Raw genomic sequence first — 21,606 nt, forward strand, 5'->3', positions numbered from 1 at the left:
CTCTGACTTGGCACACATGACAAGAAGTAATCGGTGTGAGCAAAAGATGAATGAGTTAGGCAACAAGGAAATGCAGGAGACAATGCTTATGTAGCATAGAATACCCCTAGTTCTAGGATTCAATGTAATTCAAGGCAAAACAGTATGGCAGTAAATACAGCTCCCAAAATAATAGATTTTATAGGTACAGTTTGGTGCCTACAGGCAGATACTGTTCCCATGTGACCTTGGAACATTAAAACATACAGCATAATTGTTGATGAATGAATGATATCCATGAGGAATTGGGTAAATACTTTCATAAACCCAAACTTCTCAGATTTTTACATTTTAATATCCATTAAGGTTGTGCATCTCAAGTTATAGAATCTTGTTTCATAAGAACAGAAGCAAAACAGAATGATTTTCCCATCTTCAAGCCTTAAAGCCTCACTGCCAACAGTTACTATGGAAACAGTCTGTGGCTGGCGTCCAAGGGAGGATGTACAGTTGTAGCATATGCCCTCCTTTCTCTAGAGACAGCAAACAGGAGCATGTGTACAGTTTTTCCCATTGGTTGGGTCACTAGTTTTCCCATTGGTTGGGTCACTAGTTAAGCAATCCAAAGGACTGGAAAAGGGAGTTGGGTCATTAAATTTGGAATTTATTTCCTGTTGGTCTGAGAAAGCTAAATTTTGACCTTGAGGGCAACCTGCTAAGTGCTGACTCACAGCTCTCTCTCTCTCTTTCTCTCTCTCTCTTTGACAAAAGTTCCTTTACTGTCCGACAAACTTCCTTTAGAAAGTAAATTTCTGGGATTTGTGTTAATTTACTTCAAGATCCACTGCAGGCAAGCTTTTCAAATGTACTGGGGTTAACACAGTCCTTGGTTATTCGAAGGAATGTCACACTCAGTGAGCTTTGATGCCTTCATGGTTTGGACAAACTGGGAAGGGGATCCCTAATCATAGCTGTCAACTTTTTCCTTTTCTTGCGAGGAATCCTATTCGGAATAAGGGAATTTCCCTTAAAAAAGGGGAAATGTTGACAGCTATGTCCCTAGTTGCTGGGGGGAAAATTGCTGAAGAAGTTCATTGCAAATGAGACACAAATACTAATATTACAGTGTTTCCACCACATACTGACTGCAAAGGTCACCACTACAATGGTTTTAGAAATCTACCCTGACACACATTTCTTAAGTGATAAGAAAATCACTCTGTCCTTCCATCAGAGATCAGATTTTAAAGGGAGCAGCTTTTACAAGTTAACTGTCAAAAAACTGTTACTTTCTGTTCAATCAAATTTTAGTTTATTTTCTTCGCTAGCAGTTTGTTTCCTGCACCTAAATGATCACCCCAAACTTTATAAATCATTGCCACATATTCCTCTGCGTGTCCCCTCCCTTCTTTGAGTCATACACTGGTTTTAGGGCAAAGATCCTGGCTTGTTAAATGGTGTAATGGAATTTAGTGGGAGAAAACCACTGCCCTGTTGTGGAAAACAACACCCAAGTTTTTAAGAACCAAGAAGGGATCAAAAGCTTGGTACCTGAGAGCAAAATGAAATTTCCTTAAAGCTTTTCTCAATAACTACTTTTTTGGTATCAGGACTGATGATGTAAACTTCAGACTGGCCAATCTGAAAAAAATAAACAAAATATTAGTCAGTTGCCTTTCAAAATAATTTGTAGACAAAAATATGATTTTCTGAGACTGTAGTGGGTATGCTGAATTTTGCATGACAAATCAGCCACAATGCAAACTAGGACTTTCATATTGTATTTTAGATTGCTGTAACTCATCCTGGAACCTTCGGGTGAAGGGTGGGTAACAACCACCACAACACTTGTTTGGGAATTTAGCCCAACCCTGCACACGGCACAAAAGGAGCTGCCTTATACCCAATGAGACTATTTGCTCATCTAGCATCATACTGTTTGTGCTGTTATTCGCCAGGTACGTTACCTGCTACCTCACTGTTCTAACTGGAGATGTCATGTGCTCTACCAATGAGCTATGTTCCGTCTCCCTAAAGATCCACAGTACGCATGAGAGCTTCCACACAATCATTCCTTAGTAACTTCAAAAGAGGAGACTTTACGTTTTTCCATTTATGTGCACCTGCCACTGACAGGAGTTCCATATGCACCTCAGAGAACTTTCTGAGTTATAGACTGAAGTCAGAGCCATAATCATGAGTGAAAAGGCAATGCCAGTATTTCCCACAAATTTAGCTCATTTTCTTTCTCTCTGGTGAGCTGGCATATTGGGAGAAACAGTGTGCCATCTTATGTGTCTATGAAACTTAAAACAGGTTAACATTAACTGATCAATATAATCTAGTGTTACTGGAAGGTAAATGACAGAGGGCTTCTTCAAACATTATACCTTTCAGGTTGTTTCAAAAGTTTACCTAAAGAATTTGATGTGTGAATGACAGGTTCTTGTTTGCGAGCACTTGCATCGTGCAGTCTTATTGTCTCCACAGCATTAAAGTGTTCAGGTATTGTTCTAACATAATTTACTCCAGGATATCCCAAACCAATCCACACTACTGTGGAGGGAAGTTGCTTGAAGAAGGCTGTTTTAAGCCTTAGACATTACCTCATAGTCTGTTAAAGCAGAGCTTCGTAGGGGAAGCCTAGCCAGTCTTCTTCTGTTCTGCCCAATTTTAATTGGAAGGTCTTTAAAAGTATTACATACATTTAAGCTTCCATCTTACACATGGCCTACACACACACAAAACAAGGGCTACTTAAAATGCAATTATGTTGAAGCTGTTCCACATGCCATAGTTTGTATGTGGTAGATACAGTATGGAATATTACAGGGTGTGATCAGGTACAGAATGCCAGTGTCAGGGAACTGCCATCAGGGCCAGAGGGAGAGAGCGGGCTCCAGAGGGATTCCAGAGAGCGTCCCGGGATGGGGAGAGGCAGCCCATCTTCTGGGGAAGGGAATCAGCGTAGCACCAGTGGAGAAGGGGGGCAGATGGGGGAATCGGCGAGGCGGTCCCATGACTCCTTGCCGGGGACCAGCGGGGAGTAAGGGTCCTCCGCTGCTTACGCCCTCCTTGCGCAGAAGGTTTCCGCGCAGGGAGAGTAGGTGGAGACTAGGCGTCAAAGAGCTTCTTTGCTGAAAGAAGTTCAAGAAACGCCCACTGACGGATTCTGCCAGCGATTGAGACAGCCACGGGCAAGTGGCTGTCCGGACAGAAAAGGTTCACTCAGGCAACCCAGCCAGGTGTGGCGCCGGTTTACACACGAGCAACCCCTAGAACCATTACAGCCAGCTTAAGGCTTGAGATTTTACAGGACTACTATCATAGTCTGTAAGCTTTAAGATGTGGTGGGTTGTTTTTTTTGGGGAGGAGTGAACTGTGCTTACTTTCTACATTGATAGAGGCCTGGGACTAAATGGGAGACCTGCAATTTGCACAGGTTCTTAATTCTAACTATGTGAGGACACAGCGCAGTTGCTCAGTGGTGAGGAAGTGCAAAAACTGAAGTACTTTTCTTTATTACTTCATATCTATTTCCTTAAAAAAAGAAGAAGGAAAAGGTCACATATGGGAAGGAGTGGTGCTAAATGGGTGCATTTGATGGAGCTACAAGATCAAGAGCCACAGCACAGAAAATAAATTTTAGCTGTGATCCTGTAGGGTTGAGTTTGGCTTTGAGGACAAGTGATGCAGATTTATGCTACAGTAAACAGAAAGCACTCCATCGTTCTCTGTATAAACACACACACACACACACACACACCTGAACTCAATTAACTTCAAATCAGCTAGCAGCAATGCACAAAAGCTCTGGATATCCATTTCTGTAACCATGTTATCCAGTGTTCAGAGATGGTATCAGAGAATCAATGCAGTGTGGTGGTTACTGAGTGTTGGACCATGACTTGAGAAATCATGGTTCAAATCTCCACTCTGCCATGGGTAACCTTGGGTCAGTCACTGCCTCTTAGCCTAACCTACCTCACAGGGTTGTTGTGGGGCTTAAATAAAGAGGAGGAGAACCATGTATGACACCTTGAGCTCCTTGGAGGGAAAGGTGGGAAAGAAGTGCAATTAATTAATTAAACACAACAACTCTGTTTTACCGTGAACAACATTATCCGGTTCCCAGCAATATCCGTTGGCTGAACGTTTTGCCCGTGAATAAATCGACTTTTTAAGTTCAGAGAAACAGCATCTTCATCAAAGGATCTGACAAAGCTGTTACTTGTCTTCAGGCAACCTGCTTGTGAATCTCTCTTGAAAACACAAGAACGCAGTCCGGGCTGAGAGTAGGATTTCCGCATCGGCCTTTTCTCCTGCTCTTCATTAACTAAGGGTTGGAAGACGGATCGGAATTTATCACTTATGGAAAAGCCTCCAGAATGGTTGACAGTTTCATGTTGTTGAGCGAATGGACCAGAATCCAAGTTTTTGGTATAACTAACATCATTAAATTTTTCAATACATTCATCTATGAGGGCTGGAGGTGCATTTTTGTGCGCTACTGTCACTCGGCCACAGAATAGCACCTCAAATTTTTTGCTAAAAGGATCTTCCACATCTGAGAGGTTGTTCTGAAACTCCTCCTGCCGTGCAATTTTTCCTGCTTGTCTGATAGTGCTTATGATCTCAGGCACCTGCAAGAAAATGACAATATCAGAGCCATTCAAATAAGAGGAAGAAAGTGGGGGTTTTAAAGTGACAGAAAGTGATGTGGGATCAGAAAAACCACTGTACAAATTAACTTTGGAAGCTAGAGGCATCTTCTTTATTTGGCCACACCAACATGAAAGGAAAACCAATATATGTGTAGTTTGCCATCACAGATCTAACCCAGCAGAGAGGATTATCATATCACAAAGATTTTCAATGAAATCTGATTTTACATTAAGCTGCCAGTTATCAACAATGAGTGAAGGGAAATCAAGTGACATACACACTTGTATGTGAACTTGTCCTGGAACACAGAGGCTAAGATCCAAAGCGCTATGCACAGTATTCCTCATATGCATGGGAGCTTTTTATGTACTCTAATCCCAAAGCTGTTTGTGCTCTCTTTTTAAAATCCATTGTTTTCAGTTTTTTTGAACAATGGTAGCTGTGTGTACTCTTGAGAACTACTTAATGTGATGTTCAGGGCCTGCTGTCATAAGGGGAAATCAGCAAACCTTTGTGCATACCTAATGCCCTCCTGTTCCTGAACAAGAGAAAATGTATTTGGATTAGGACCAGAGTATGTGTGTGCATGGGTATGTTCTGGTATGAAAGGAGTTTCAGGCAGTCCTAAACTTTAGGGAAAAGTAAATATAGCTCAGCAAAATGCAAATTTCAAACATGAAGCCAAATGCATGACTCTAGCACAGGCATAGGCAATCTTTGGCCCTACAACTCTCATGATCCTTAGCTAACAGGACCAGTCGTCAGGGATGATGGAAATTGTAGTCCAAAACATCTGGAGGGCCACAGATTGCCTATGCCTGGTCTAGTAGGACTGCTGTTCACAAACAGGACCATATGAGATGGCCAGATGATATTACTGCCCACACCAGGCTGCTGTACCCTAAGAAGGGGTGATAGCAGTATGGGAAGCAACTTTGTCAATTACCCCCACACACAATTCTGGTACTAACAAGTTACTGGCATGGCAAGGAACCAAGCATGTGGAAGTAGCTCCCAAACCACAAACGTAACACTGAAATCACACCAAATTTTCTGGCTTTAAAAATATTTTTCTTGATTTGAAGCTTGATGGTATTAGCCTGTAAAATACATACTTTTTTTCAGATTATACCCTCCTTTCCATAGAAGGCAGCTTTTCAGAACAGAGATGTAGCTGCTCAGAGTGAATGGTGAAACAAGCAGTGCAGGAGTAAAAAAGTAAGACTTCTGCTCTTAGAACCATCTCTCTACATAACTAGAGAAATAATGTCCCAGAAAGCATCAAACAAAATCCCTTCTGGAAAACTCTTTTCCCTTTGTACGTGCATTCATTTGTGTGTGCGTTTTTTAATGCAGGTGCAAATTTCATCCTTAACTGTAATAGAAAATATTTGCCTCTGGATTTGACCAAGACTTCAGAAGGTCTTTTTATAGATAACAGACATATTTCGATAGCATTAGTCAGAGGATTACAATAAGGAAACAAGAATGGTCTGAAAATGAGACAGGAAGAATTACTTCATTCTCTGAGCATGGTGCATGACTCAGTCAACATACAGTTTGGTTGCACTCTGAACTAATATTAAGTAGTTGTTTAAAAAAAGCAGTTGAGTAAGAGCAGAACTTGCCCTCTTGCACTTTGTAAAATGACATGCAATTTTGATGGCTCTATTTAAATAATAAAGGCACTGAAAAAATGTCATTGTTCTAAGGCTGGTATGAATGAGGACTTTACCCATATTTAGTATTAGCAGTACAATGCTGTAAGTACCTAGCATTTATTTGGTCCAGGCAAAACTTCTGAGTACTACTGAGTTTTAATATTTTGCCTGTGACCAATATGTGAAGTTAGAATGCTCATGTTTTATGTTATAATGCTTTTTTCCTTTGAGAAAGACCCTGTCGTCATCCAATAAAAATTAGGAGATGAAATACTACTGCTATTTTTATAAACTTTCTTTTGCAAATAACTGTGGGTTCAGGTAATTCTAAATACACAACTTCCCATTTCATACATGTTATAGTTAGGACCCACAATCACTAATTTAGGACTGTAAATAATGATTTCAACATCAAAAGCTGCCTTATAGTGAATCAAACTACAGGCTTATCTAGGTCCCTAGACCATAGCACCTTTTTACATAACCAAGAGGTTTGTCCTTTGTTATACACAGAAAATATACCATAGCTCTAACAAAATTACTTGCTGTAGGTAACAAGCAGGCAATTTATAGACAGGCAGTTGTAGATTACAGGCTAAAGGTGACCCACAGTGGCAAGCAATAGCTCCTGAGTTAGAAATCCAAGCCTCTTTCTGTCTTCTAGGCACAAAGACAGTAGTACGCTCCAGCAACAGCCTTGGCTCTATTCCCTACTGCTTACTATCTGGCAGTCCAATGGTACTCTATGAACATTGTATTAGGAGATATGCATCCAAGTTTGATACAAAGAACTATCTGATCAAGGCACTGATATTCTGTCAGGATTCTAGCCATAACCTGTGGGATATTACGCAGCAATCAAACAGATGCATCCCCACACAACATTAGCCAAAAATGAGGGCTGCAGGGGACCAAGTCACACTAACAGGGGAGAAAAAGCCTTCCTACACTTAGAGGCTAGAATGGGTAAAGTAATATTTGATTCTGTTCAATACTGGCTGCACCTTCATCTTCCTCGTTTGTCTGACCTGCAACTGCACTAACATATCCTTAGAAAGCCAGGTAAACACAAAATTAATGTTTGGGTCTCCTTCAATGTTAAAACAACATCACTGTGCAGCTCCCACACATAGGAAACTTTGGGCTTGTCCACACAGGGCTTTATATTGAGTTTCAAAAAGCAAAGCAGAAGCAACAGAAAACCCACTGTGGGTGGTGGGCTGCTGATGTTTGCATTTTCTTCAGTTAATATAGCACAAGGAAAAATTTATGCAACCTGAGGGAAGGTGAGGGAAAATCCAGAGTTTGTTTACAGTGTTAAGAAAAGGATCCTGCCCTTCAATGTCAGGAGGAAGGCTATATTATGGAAGCAGAAATATTTCTTTAAATAGAATATAATGTATTAAATTAGTCTGTAGACCACATCAAAAGAGAACAAAATAAAATATGCTGAAAACTCTACATAAAAGTGTGTGTGTGTGTGTGTGTGTGTGTGTATTATACAGAGAGAGAGCGTATATGTTTGTTTGTACAGCGAGATGAGAAACTTTTTATTAGATCTTTGCTAAACAAAACTAAAAATGTAAAAATGGGTGAGACATGTGTCAGAATGCTCGTCTCTCAAAAAAATCAGAAACTCTACCACAAAATCATAGAATTGTAGAGTTGGAAGCATAATCTGAAATGAATTACAGTGGTGCCCCGCAAGACAAATGCCTCGCAAGACGAAAAACCCGCTAGACGAAAGGGTTTTCCATTTTTCGAGGCGCTTCGCAAGACGAATTTCCCTATGGGCTTGCTTCACAAGACAAAAACATCTTGCGAGTCTTGCAAGTTTTTTCCCTTTCCCCCCCTTTTTCTAAGCCGCTTAGCCGCTAATAGCCGCTAATAGCACTAATCCGCTAATAGGGATGCTTCGCAAGACGAAAAAACCGCTAGACGAAGAGACTGCGGAACGGATTATTTTCGTCTTGCGAGGCACCACTGTACAGATATCTTTTCCTGAGATTGGAAGCTTTTACCACAAAAGAGGCCACCTTCTGAGTCAAATACTGATTAGTTCTTCACACTGCTTTGAGAAGCAACATTTTAAACAATCCATTCAGGATGGGAATTGGCTGATAACTATAGGAGGGCACTGAACCAGACGAGCTTCAGATCTGGTATTGGTAGAACCTGTGCCAAGAATGGATTAAGTACAGAATGATGGGTATACCTAATATCAAGATCCTTTACATTAACACAGTACTGGACAAACAGCACTGATTGTGGACAAGCATTTTATTATGCAGTTCATTACTGAAAGAGGGAAAAAATGATTTTTCAAGAAAACTCAAGCATCTCCTAGTATTTGTACACAAATTTTCTGCTACCTCTTTTCCTTTTCACTAGCTCTCAAAAACATATTATCAGCAACAGCTAAGACATTAGGTTCCTAACCTTATTTTCCATTTTCAGGAATCAACCATTTAATATTCAGTGTGCATTTAGGAGCGCATTAGGAATATACTGCATTAAGTTGTCATGCATCAAATATAATACTTTTAGATCTGTGCCTACTTTAGTGAGAGTTGTTTCAATTTCTAGAAGACCAGGTTGCTCACCGTTCAAAGTCCCAGATCCAGCAGTACACTAGCTGATCGATATTGTCAGTTCCAGATACAGGATGTGCATTCTCTGGACAGGACAAGCAGGAACCTGCCCTGCCTTCTGTTCTATACTGCAATGGGAATGATCTGAGTCTCCCTTGACCTATTATCTTACCTTCCTACTTTTACCCTGGGGCTAATTTTTCAGTTAACTTTTCTTGTAAGAATAGAGGGGGCTTTCATTTCTAACTCAGGAACTATTGAATGTCGCTGTGGATCACCTTTAACCTGTAATCTACAACTGCCTGCTATGTCAGAGCTATGCTATATTATCTGTGTATAATGAAGGACAAACCTCTTGGTTATGGTATGCAAAAAGGTGTTATGGTCTGGGAGATTGTTAAGCATTATGTGGGGTGAGATAAGCCTATGTCATTTTGGTGAAGCCACTAAGAAAGGGATGTATGCATTTGGAATAGGGCATGCGCATTCTCTAACTGCACAACTATTGGGGAAGCTACATGCAAATGCACACTGAACCTTTCCTTTGCGAAAGAGCCATTGTTTAGTGGTAGACATAATTTACATGTAGAAGGCCTTGGGTTCGTTCTCTGGAATTTTGAACTGGAAAGAGCCCACCTGAAGATCTGCTGACGGTGAGCTAGATAAGCCTGCAGCCTGATTCGGTATAAGGCTGTTTTTTATGTTCCTATTAAATAGCAAAGTTGCTTTTGGTAAATGGCAAAGTAAAGTTAGGAAATCTGTGTGACGCTGGAGTCCTTTAGGGTTTATCGTCATTTGAGGAAGTAGGATGGTTAAAGATTGGGGAAACTGGTGCAGTTCTAACTCAACACTAACCCAAATCATTCTCGGAACTGAGACAAGTATTCTTCATAGGCCTTAAGACTCTCTGTTGCTCAATCAACCGATGGTACCAGCTACCAGTTTGTAGTATGTTTGGATTAGTCAAGTAAGAAGAAGCATTAAAGCTCTTTAAGTGAAACAGGGATACACTGTAGCCTTCCTTTGCTATTTACTAGAACCCTTTAAAAAAAAATATCCTGCAAGCCTTACCATGCTACTTTTTCTATAGTTTCTAGCAGTGTTGTTTTTCTAGAAAATGAGGTGGTGGAACTCACCATGAACACCTCCCTTGTTCTCTTGCAATGGCAATGGCACCCATCTGAGAGGTGCCGAAACAGAATTCTGGGGAGTTCTGGCTGGGAAAAAAAATCCCTGGTTTCTAGTCCTATAATTAGAACAGGAAACAGCCTCAGTGCTGGAGAGGATGCACCTGCCCCATTCTAAAGATATGACAGCAGGTGTCCTTTTAAAGAATGGTTTCACAAGGAATCAATAAAGTTGGCTTCTCTCACTAGAAAAAGAACCACCCCGAGACCTCCGGGTATAGGGTGGTATATAATTTCAATTAAGAATAGTAATAATAATAATAATAATAATAATGAAAGAAAATAAAAGTGTCCCTCTTTCATTGTTAAGCCATAGCTAAGTATACATCTTGTCGTGAGTCAGGCCTGTATTGACTATCGGCTTTGACTAGTAACAACACTTTAGGATGTCAGGCAGAGGTTTCTAAAATCCCTTAAATTTCAAAACTAAGTGCAGATGCCAAGATTAAACACCTGACCTCACACATAGGAAGCTTGTACTGTTTTACATAGGCTACAGTCATGTTTTGGAAATGTACAGATCACCATCTTTCTCTAACAGCAGGAAGTCTAGCAGCCTGAACTACTATATTGTACAAATAACAATCCAGTAAATGTAGTTTCCAAGCTGATGGGGGGGGGGGCAGAACAGGTGTTGACAGCATTTATTTCTACATGGAAAATAGCACTGGAACATGGCAGAAATGAAGATGCTATTGCAGATGTAGTGTGGTTCTATATTGGGTGCTACATCTCCCTGACTGAATGACTAGTAGCCAGCAGTATATAAGCTGCTTCTTAAATGTAAAAGGCACATGGTGCTTATCATAGGGCATTTGAAAATAAGAGTTTCTGGGTGCCCATTTTAACCTGGGGCAGCCAAAAGATAAAGCCATCCTATTTTAACTCCATCCATATCAGCCTCTGGCAGTTGATGTGTACAGGATTCAGATTATGACATCCAGCACAGATTTTGATATGTTCTTCTTTCTACCCCAAAAATCCCCTTGGTCTGCAGAGGGTTTAGAGGAGTATCCACAATAGCTGGGCCTAGCTCAGGTTACATTAAAATGGAAATGGACTAATTTGAGCAAAACAAATGCTAAAAGCCTTCTGGCTGCAGTCCTATACATGACGATTAAGAGGCAAGCACCACTGAGTTCACTGAGACTTATCCAATCCAAAACGTGCACAGGATTGAGCCTGAGTAGTCATTTTAAATTAAATTTAAATTAAATTAAATTTTAAATTATTGTGTTTGAGGGTGACCTGATGCTATGGCTCTTTCCTACAACCCCTCTTTTATCATCCTGATTGCTCCTTTCCTTTAAAATTCTAATTAGGGAGCTTTTACGAGTGACCATTTCAATAATTCATGTTCCTATTTTCAATGTCTCGTTTAAATCATTTAAACGAAGTAAGAGTGAATTCCTCAAAGGAGCTACTGTTGCGTCGATATTGATTCCCAAATGAGCAAGCTGATCTCGAGCCAGAATCAGCTGCACAGACCATTGTGTTTTTATAACTGGTCAAGCACTAGCAAGTCTTTACAAATTCAAAAACCAGTGTTGATATAAATAAGATAAACCAAAGATGAGGAACCTTTTTCCATTCAGATGGTGTTGGACTCCAACTCCCATCAATCCCAGACAGCAATGTTGGACTCCAATGGTCAGAGATAATGGAAGTTGTAGTCTTAACAGTTCCTCAAAGGCCACAGTTTTCCCTGTAGGTTTATTCATATGTAAAACAGATTAGTCAAAATCTGTTTAGATGGGGTTGCCATATTTCAAAAAGTAAAGACAATGACACCCCAAAAGTTGTTGAGCGTTGGTGTTGTTGCTGTTGTTGAAAACCCCAAAGCAACTTTTTGATTGACTTGCCTAAAATCCAGGACAGAGCAGGGCCCCTGGTCCACTACTGCATTGACAAAGGTTCAATATAGGGCAGCCATGATACCAGTGACAGTATGAAAAGCTGGCTAAGGAAAAGAGAAGGATCCCTACAGGCTGTGGCTGCTAGGAGTGAAGAGGAGCAAGATGAAGTATCTATTCTCTCCTCCCTATGACTGAGGTCATAGTCTCTGAGCTTTCATGCTGCAGGTTACACAGGAAATGGCTCAGTAACTCTCGCATTAGTGCTGTAAAATGATAATTAAAGCACTGTTTATCCAGTGTCTCTCAAAGGTCAGTTTGGCTCCATAAACAGTAACTGCCTAGGGATCTTTTGCTCTTCCATGATACTTTACTATATTCAGATCCTGCAAATACTATGGAGATTGTTATACATTTCTTTTCTCTATGTTAATTAGCCTCTTCAGCAGTTACTATGGGAATTAAAAGAGTCCCAAAGGTATGCATGGTGACACAGAGCAATGGAAACATGAAAGTGATATTTTGCTATCCAGAGGCAAGATCTTGCCATTTTCTTGGCTCCTGTATGCAAGTTATTAATGGTGGAGGAGTCTCTCTTTAACAAACATCAAATTCCTTTGGAAGATAAAGAACATGTTTGCCAAACAAGCATTTCAAGGGAGGATAATGATGGTCAGCTGCACACAGAGAAGATACAGACCAATTACAGTTTTTTCCCCCCTTCTCAGGTTGAACTACTAACACAACTTATACATATTTTGCAAAGCAAGTTTATGAAAAATGTGTGTGTCTTTTTTTAAAGTAAGTAGGACAGCTAAGTATAACCTGCTGCAGCCATAAACATTGCATGGCTTCTCTACCTGTTTGTTTTCAATTTTAGCTTGATCATGTGTGAAAGAAGTCTTGTACCTCTCTGCTTAGCACTGTTGCTGACTAGTAAAGAACAGGCTGCAGTAGCTGATAACAGATTGGGAGATGAACAGAGGCAAACAGCTTTACTGTCAAAAGCAGAAGAGCCCCGTCGCAGAGGGGATAAAGTACAATCTGAGTATGGTATAAAAGATAATGTGGGGTTTGAGGAGGCAGAGGTATGCATTTGCCTTCACACACTTAATGTTTGCTGCAGGCAACACTGCTGTAAAACCAGTGCACTTAAGGCAAATATGACTGCTACATAAAGTGTGCAGCCCCTCTGGCTTATCAATACAGAGGACTGAAATTCATTCTCTCCTCTCTCTTTCTCTTACACACACATGCAGAGCCTTTCATGGGCTCTATTTTTTTTTTAACTGCATAGATGTATTAATGCATTCCAGAAAGTCAACTGCTACTATGGATATATGTACATATGGATATATGTACCTGTACATGCAGCTGCCACACATGACAATCTACATGTTTGTTGCACATAATTTAGGAGAGAAAAACTCCCTATAAGACTTTTGTATTCTGGTCCTAAAAATGGGATACAGAGCAGCACACTTTGTGAAAATGTTCCAGATTATGAATCTTTAATGCCATTAAACAATAAATGGGTACCATATTTTTATTTCTCTGCTATTATGTATGAGTTCTTCTACTGACAATGTTCCACAACCTTTCTATCCGTGAGCTCCTTAATGTCCTTAGCTACCTCCAACCTTGCTGTACCAAAGAGAATTCTAATGTGATCTATTAATTGCCCAGGTCTGATACAGTCCTAAAAATCCTCTTCCAATGCCTTGCCATGTCTTGGCATTACCACCATCAGCAAGCCAGATTGTGTCCCTGCACCCTCTCCCAGTTTGGTGTTAAGGAGTTGTTAATCCAAGGTAACTTCTTTAATCTGGACCAGTTTTGCCTGGAAATGTTTGGCAGTCCATGAGTTCCATTGCCTCTTTTGGAACTGTAATACCACAGTCTGCTTCCAACACTCACACCTGTGATATTTTCAAGAACAATGCTGCAAATTGTAGGGCCCTCTTTTGCTGACTGAGTGCATTATTATTATTTTTTTTGGAGACCTAAGCCTTTCCCCCTTATTTACTGAACACCTGGGAAAATGCCAGGCCTTTGGCTTTTTGCAGACAGTTTGCCAGAGTGTCTTGATGGAAAACGTCTTTTGAGTCTCAATAAGCCACATGCTTTCCACTCTTTAAATTTGAAATATTTGTCAACAAAGGGAAAAGGATGACCCAAAATAGAGCAGGTGTAGAAGGGGCTAATATTTTCACCCACGACTTCCAAATGTTCAAAGAATTTTTTTAATGAATTGATTTAGAATGGTTAATGCTATAGTCAAAAAGAGACGGGAAAGGTTAGTGAAAAGCACAGCATAGTAACTATTAAAAGTTATCAACTTAGAACAGAATTAAGGGAAAGGCTTTGACATGTATTTTTGAACACTTAAGTTTTCTGTAAAGGCTACTGTGCTGTAAAAGGTTAGAACTAGGTCACTCCTGGGTGTACAAGGACTCTCTTCTGATCGGGTAATGACTCATGGCATTAGCAAATTCTCTGTTCCTCATCTGTAAAACAGAACAACAGCCTAGAGTAGTTTTGGTCCTTCCAGTGGGCTCCATCAGCTGCAGCCAGCATGGCCAATGGACAGAGATGATGAGAGTTCTCATCCAAGACATCTGAAGAGCATCAGGTTGGGGAAACCTGGTATAGAGAAATCATGGGCAGTGCCAGCAGGAAGGGGATATAACGAAAGCTGTAAAGCAGGGATGGCAACATGTGGCCCTCTAGAAATTTATGGGGTCCAAATACCATCAGCCACAGTCAGCATGGCAAGGGATTTGTAGTCCAACAACAATCAGTTAACTGTACAATGTATTGTGGCCAAGATAGTATTGTATGTCTTTACTTTCTCCCATTCTGTCAATATTCCTACTCTAAACTCCAATATGCTTAATTTGTTCATGTGACTAAGATAAGGCACACTCCCCAATTGACTCCAGAGACAGGCGGATGCCAAGAATAGATCAAGAAAAAAATACTTATCCTACTTTGTTAGTTCAAAATGTCACTTAAGTGTATATATATGGCAAGAGGAACAATCCTGAGATTATGTTTAGAAACTTGCTGGTTCCCTTCAGGACAGCCGAAGGTAGCCTAGTGACAACAGTAAGAATCCAAGACAACAGTAAGTGGATAGGTATTTCATTCCCAAATCGATGTGACAGAAAGTAAGAAAGTAAGTGGTTAGATACTTCACTCTCCAGTTAGAAACATGGAAATTCCTGTGGGCACTAGCAAGGCTCAGAATTTTCAATTCCAGTCAGGACAGGAAATTTGAACACAGAATAAAGAACAGGAAGAAGAATATGCTACTGCTTACTTGAGTATACAGAACACGCCCTTTATACAAGACCCAGCGGTGAAGTACAAAGGTGATAAAAAATAAGCAGCTGTTTTAGTCATTTAAGAGAGAGGATTATGCCTTTTTGGATAATAAAAGAAGAGGAATGCATCAATTTTCACTAACTTCATTTTCTTGAGGTGTTCAAAGATATTAGCACACAAACTCTTGAGGAAGAAATTGAAGGTATTATATTCCATAGTAAAATGTGTACTCATAAGAAAATGAGATAAATGTCAAATAACTTATGTCCAAGATTTATGTCCTCATTTTTCAATTCACTTCTAGGATGTGTTTCTTGGGTTGTCTCACATCCCCATTTTGAATCACAAACTAGAACCGGCCATCAGTTTATTAATTCCTCAGAGGCACAAAACCCCCCACTTATCACATTTAACCCTTTGAGCTGCTCAGCGTCCACACTTGGAAGAAAGCTAAGTTACAGTGGAAGCTGCTATCAACACTCCAGGACAAATAACTAAAACATAAACAACCTCTGTCACTATTGCTTATGGGCTGTCCATCTCCAAGCGTAGTCCGAAGCTACCCCAAAGGACTCTTTCAATTTCTGGAGCAGACTAGGTGAACCAACAAGAATGGCCAGATTTAAACTGATGCAAATTGTCTTCTTTTACATATAAATACTAAAATGTTCATACACCAACTCCTACAAATTCGCTGTAACACAAGAATTCTAGCTTCTTCTGCAATCCTAAACACAAATATTGGAGAATAATTCACACTGAACACTGTGGCACTTTCTTCCACGTAAACATACATAATGGTTGTACTGTTAGGCGTTTTCACACAGATTTTGCACATTTTTAAAAGCCACATACACTTAACTTTCCTCTAACTAAACGTTTGCTCTCCAGCTGCATTTTTCTCTTGCAGCACCCCACCATCAAAACATAGCCATTGATCTGCATATCTAAATAGAAAGAAATGAGATGAATGAAGTTTAAAACTCCTCCTACCTTCGCCACCCAGTTGAACAATGGTGACATCCTAACAAGGGGAGATGCAGCAGTGTGCGGGAAGTTGCAATTCCAGCCACTTTCTCCTCTCCTCTTTCAGCGTTTGCGCTCTCATAAAACCGCCCTCTCCCGCATCTGCCTCGAGCAGTAAGCTCATTTACTGAGAAACAAGAAAGCACTTCTTTCAGAGTATTCGCTCCATGCTGCAGAAAACCACGCTCCTTCCAAGCTCTGCGAGCAACTATGAGGTCACTGGTCTCTCGCACACAATTCCACAGTCTATCGCAGAGATTCATTGCAAGGAAGGAAAAGGCTGGGTGGGTTACGCGCAGGAGTGAGTTTTCTATAGGCTGCTTTCAAAAGACGACTCCACCTACTCCCAGGGAGAGGCAGTTAAAGAAAGTACCAACAAAGTCCTGCTCTGTAGATCACTCAGGAAGTTGTGAAACGGGGCAGGTTTTTTTTATATTTAAGAGAGAACTGCAATAACATGCCAAGGAGGGCAGTTATGAACATATGCTGGCAACTTTTAAGGAGTTCTGAATAAAAGAGAGCATTCATAGAACTTACTTAAAACAACACGCACAGTCTCCCAACAACACGGCCATTAATAGGACTTTCTAGAAACATTCCAACTTACAAATAAATAATGTCACTGCTAATTGAAAATAAACGCAAAACCCCCAAATTCAGTGAATTCGTTTCTTGTCTTTCTGCAGCAGTCCTAGCCCCACTTCTGAGTAGACATGATGGGACTGCAGCCTCCACTAGCACATCAATATTGGAGCAACAGTGGAATAGTGATTTTTGCAATATTAACATGAAATATATACTGGACGCTTGTCCTGTACTTTATTTTTAAACATATTTTGCAAAATATAATGAATTTTGGTAATAGTGAAGTAATGTACCGTAAGTGCCTTTTTCTTCCCCCTCTGAAAAAAGCAATGTTGAATTGCTTTTTGAATGTTAAATTGCTTTTGGGGGCAGTGCGGGTGGGAGGGACCGTGTGCAACTAGAAGCAAGCTTTCCTCACATTTTAAAATGTTTTGTGTGTTTAGCTTTTTGGCAATAGACATGTAGATGAATAGATTTCATACAGTATGGCTTAATTTCTAAATAAGAGGTATGAGTCAATCTTGTCTGAAAATTATACTTGGACCCTCCTCTTACACAGAAGCTCTTTCCCTGTCCATAGATGTGCAGAGAACAATTGATGGTGTTGGGTTTGCACTCTGCACATGTGTAATGGCACTCTGCAAACATTCCTAAATAAGTGCTGGGATGAAAAACAGCAAGGTCTATAAATTTAAAATGTTACCAGCTGCCAATGAATGTTGGGATGAGTCTACATCATATATTGAATAAATTTCTTGGTTGCAGGCTTCTGGTTCTAGAATAAATGTGAGAAACGCTGATATACATCAGATTAGTTTACTTTCAAAATTATTCACTGTAATGCCAGTATTATCACATGGCTACTATAGGAGGAATAGCATAGCAAAGCCCAGTCTATTGGCTTGGACAAGAGATGAGCTGTCCTAAACGCCTCCTCTCAAGTCGCCTCTCCCCATACAAACCAACCTAAACCTGTGCTCATGATTTGAGGCCCTTCTTTGTGTGCCTCCTTCACGAAAGATCCAGAGGGTAGAAACACAAGAACAGACTGTAATGGCTTCCTATTTCTGGAATGCCCTGTCCAGGGAGGCTTGCCTGGTACCATCATTATATATCCTTAAACACCAGGCAAAACCTGGCCTTTGGCCTTTAACTATTTGTGACCTTTTAGAATTGGGTGGGATGTTTTTAACATATTTCTCTTTTCTCTTGGTTTTAATGTATCTATGTGAGGTTTATCATCTGTCTATTTGGTTGTAAATCACTTTGGATTACCCTGTGTAAGATAAAGCGACTATCAGATTTAATTAATAGTTTTAAGAATAATAATAATAACACAGCCATTTCACGTCAGAGGGAAAGATGGGTCAGCAGGAGCCACTCCATAGGCTTGGGTGAGAGACCAGCTGCTTCCTTCCAAGCTGCTCATTATAAGAACTATATAACTTTCCTTTCCATTCTTTTTCCATTCTGTTTCCTGTCTTTTAAATGTAAGCATATGGGCAGTGACTGTAATCTGTGTACAGCACTTAGCAAATCTCAAGTGCTTTATGAATTATGTTATTTAAACAGCGTTGGAAAGGCAAGGCCTTTCTGCTCTTACCTTTTATTGTGCTGTTTGACCCAACGTTTTAGAGTGAATGTGAAGCTGACTGTCTGCACCATTGGTCACAAGCTGCTGTTATTAGAGAGTGAGTGCAGGGTTTTCCTTTACGCACTAACCATGGGTTGAGCCCAAATTGAAAAAAGTTCTGTGGCTCTAGTCACACTTCTTACATACCCTCATGATCCTCCAGCAATAAACATCATCGTTATGAGCATGCATAAAGCTACAGCTGTTTCATGGAATTTTAATTATTATTTTTTAAATGCCTAGCATTTTGGAATTCTAATCTTGTGATAGTATAGGAGATTCGAAGGTGCGTCAGCCTGAACTATGGCAAACTTGGTTGTTGTGATGAAATTTTGTCTGCAGCTAATGAATGTTGTCATGGGTAGAGCTTTGACTCAACATCATCTCCATCTGTCGATGTCACAAACTGACAGCTTGCAAAAGTCTGAGAGAATTAGCACAAAACAGATGTCTCCCAAGCCACGCCCACCAACCCCAAACCACAAATAAACCAGGACACTGTGCTTGTACACAGTGCTATTTTTCTAGAACTTTTGCCTTGTTCTCTTAGAATGGCAATGATGCACACTTGAGAGATGCTGGAGCTGAGCTCCTGTGAGCTCTGCTGAAAAAAAGTCCTGCTTGTACATATTCCAGACAGATGAAAAATATTGAGGACCCATTCAGGAACTTTCTTTCACAAAAGTTGTTGTTGTTGTTTTGCAATAAAAGAAAAGGCTTTAAAAAACACCCCACATTATTCTGGAATATTAGCTGAATAAAGCGGGGAGAACGACCCACCCCAACAACCATATCCCTATAAATGGTAAGTGTAAACTGGACAATGAACAATTAGCAGCAAAGTTTGGCTTCTGGCCATAAGACTGGGGACTCCTGACCATGTTATAACATTTCTGTCTCCCAGTTGCATAGTAAAAATTAATTCTGTAAGTTCAAAAAGGTTTATTTGTGTGGAGCTACCTGGAAAGTATTCAGGTATTCAATAATTTATCTTTATTTACTTCCCCTTAATGTTTGTCCATTTGTTCCACCTCCTCTCCTCCAAAAAAAGTTTAGCAGTACAGACATACTTAAAACAGAACTTAGTGTTTTAATGTTTATTGCAGCTTGTGAATAGATTAAGCAATGCTATTTCCAAAGGTACTGTATAGTCATTTTAAATGAATGGAAAACTCAATAATATAGTATCCAAAAAATAGCAAAAAGCAAAATTGTGCCATATGCACTGTATAATGTTTTTAAAGCTCTTGAAAACAGCATTTTATAATCTGTTATAGAGATAGACTGAACAGGGCAGCTGGATGAATTCTTGGGGTAGAAAACTTTGCCTTGTACACATTCATCTTCCAAGTCTCTACCAGAACTTCCTTTTAAAGCAGCTGCCATGGAGACAGTTCCCAGGGGAACTCAGTGGTCAGTCACTACAACAGCCACCACAACGTTGCTCATGACAGATCATTCCAGGCTTGAACAGAGTTGCTCCAGAGGGAGGCAAACCTGTAAATTGCCTCTTTGGGGCCCAGAGCTTTAGTAGACTTGCTGTTCCTATGAGGGCTGATTTCTCTGAGAAGAAGGCAGCCGACCAAGCAGAAAAAGTTGCATTAAAAAAAACAAAAAAAACTTTGGAGCTGGTTGCCAAAAAAGTAGAGCACAAGGCCACACCTCAACAACTTTAACATAAGCTATTGAGTCTGAATGCATGGCTTTTATGTGGGGCCTTGCTCTTGGACCTACCGGAAAATGTGGACTGCTTCAGGCCTATCAGAAACTGCGGGCTCTTCCCCACAGCCTCACATCAAACCCAATCTGGGCCATGTTGAGATAGCATATATTAACTGTCAATCCTATTCTAACCACAGAAAAGTTATATAATACATCCAATGTTACAGAACTGAAGAATATTTTTGTATTTCATGAAGCTTTTAGGGCTTGGATTATCTGACATTGAAACAATTACACGCCCTCTCAAAAAAAAAATATCAAAGAAAAATAAACCCTTTGAATCTCCCGAAAAGTTCTGTCTTATGACACTGCAGAAACTGCAAAACTGCTGGGCATGAGGCACTAGAAAATGGCAACAAAAGCCACAGCTGACCATGCTAGAGTGAATGGTCCCCAGGTACCTATCGTGCATTGACCATAAGGGCCAGGTCAGCCATACTCTTTGCTTTCCTTCCAACTGACATCTCCTCAGATCTGTGTATAGTTACTGGTGCAACTCCTTTAGTTTATGGCAGCATGACAAAGGGCTCCACAACACTCGGCTTCCATGGCTTGGACTGTTCTTTTACCTTAAAGGTCCTGGTGGAAGTGAGCAAACAATGGTAGTCTTTAGTTCCAGGAGTTCAGAGTGAACACCGGGACCACACAAGTAGTGCCATGCAATTGCCTCATATCTAGAAGTCAGGGTTCATTTTCCTCTTGAATCAGGAAAGGGGGGGGGATCACTTGACCCACTTCACTAAACACTACACTCATGTATTGGCAACTCAGTGCTTGGCACCAATGGGCAATGCAGGTCAAAGAAAGCACAGAGCCAAGGGGGTCAAGCTACTTCTCCCTTTTATTCACTTGCCACACTTATTACGAGTATTTATTAAATTTGTAGGCCACCTTTCATCCAAAGATCCTATGGCAGTTCACAACAGAAAAATACAAAATGAGAATACAAAATACATAGTAAAATAAAAACAAACCACTAACCACCCACCTCCCACAAACACATTTAAAAAGCCACAGAGTGCTAATCAGCTGAACGCCTGGTTAGAGAGATATGTTTTTGCCCGGCGCCTACCAGTACCTTCACAATCTGGGACTTTGTGTACAGCCTGTGTGATTTTGGCAGTTCCTCTTCCTCCTGAGTCAGCTCCAAGAAGATTGTTCTGGGACTAAAAGGTTTATTTTAGTCACAAGGCTGTAGCTCCAAGGAGGAGATGGGTAAACAGTGGGCCACTTGGTGGTTATCCATGGGCCAGATTTAGCTCATGAACCAGCAGGTCTCTACCACTACATCCTGGCTGTACTTTAAGAAGTCAGGTTAGGGAAGATGCATGTATGTGGAGGAAGATGGCAAACCATCTGCATCTGGTAGGAACTGAA

The 21,606-nt window shown here is 40.4% G+C and overlaps 1 protein-coding gene across 4 annotated transcripts in view; it reads right to left on the bottom strand.

The window, feature by feature from the left end:
* TBC1D1 (TBC1 domain family member 1) overlaps positions 1-21,606 on the bottom strand; it is a 73,369-nt gene that overhangs the window by 39,387 nt on the left and 12,376 nt on the right. For 3 of the 4 annotated variants that reach the window (XM_079989641.1, XM_079989640.1, XM_079989639.1), the window contains exons 2-3: positions 4,089-4,622; positions 1,531-1,620 (exon numbers count right to left, since the gene is read on the bottom strand). In XM_079989641.1, the coding sequence (XP_079845767.1) occupies positions 1,531-1,620; positions 4,089-4,622 (624 nt within the window). Of the gene's footprint in view, positions 1-1,530; positions 1,621-4,088; positions 4,623-16,256; positions 16,542-21,606 lie in introns of those variants that run through there. The other variant, XM_079989642.1, reaches the window with a different exon arrangement.

Source organism: Podarcis cretensis (assembly GCF_951804945.1).
Source record: "Podarcis cretensis genome assembly, chromosome: 9".
NCBI classification, from domain to species: Eukaryota; Metazoa; Chordata; class Lepidosauria; order Squamata; family Lacertidae; genus Podarcis; species Podarcis cretensis.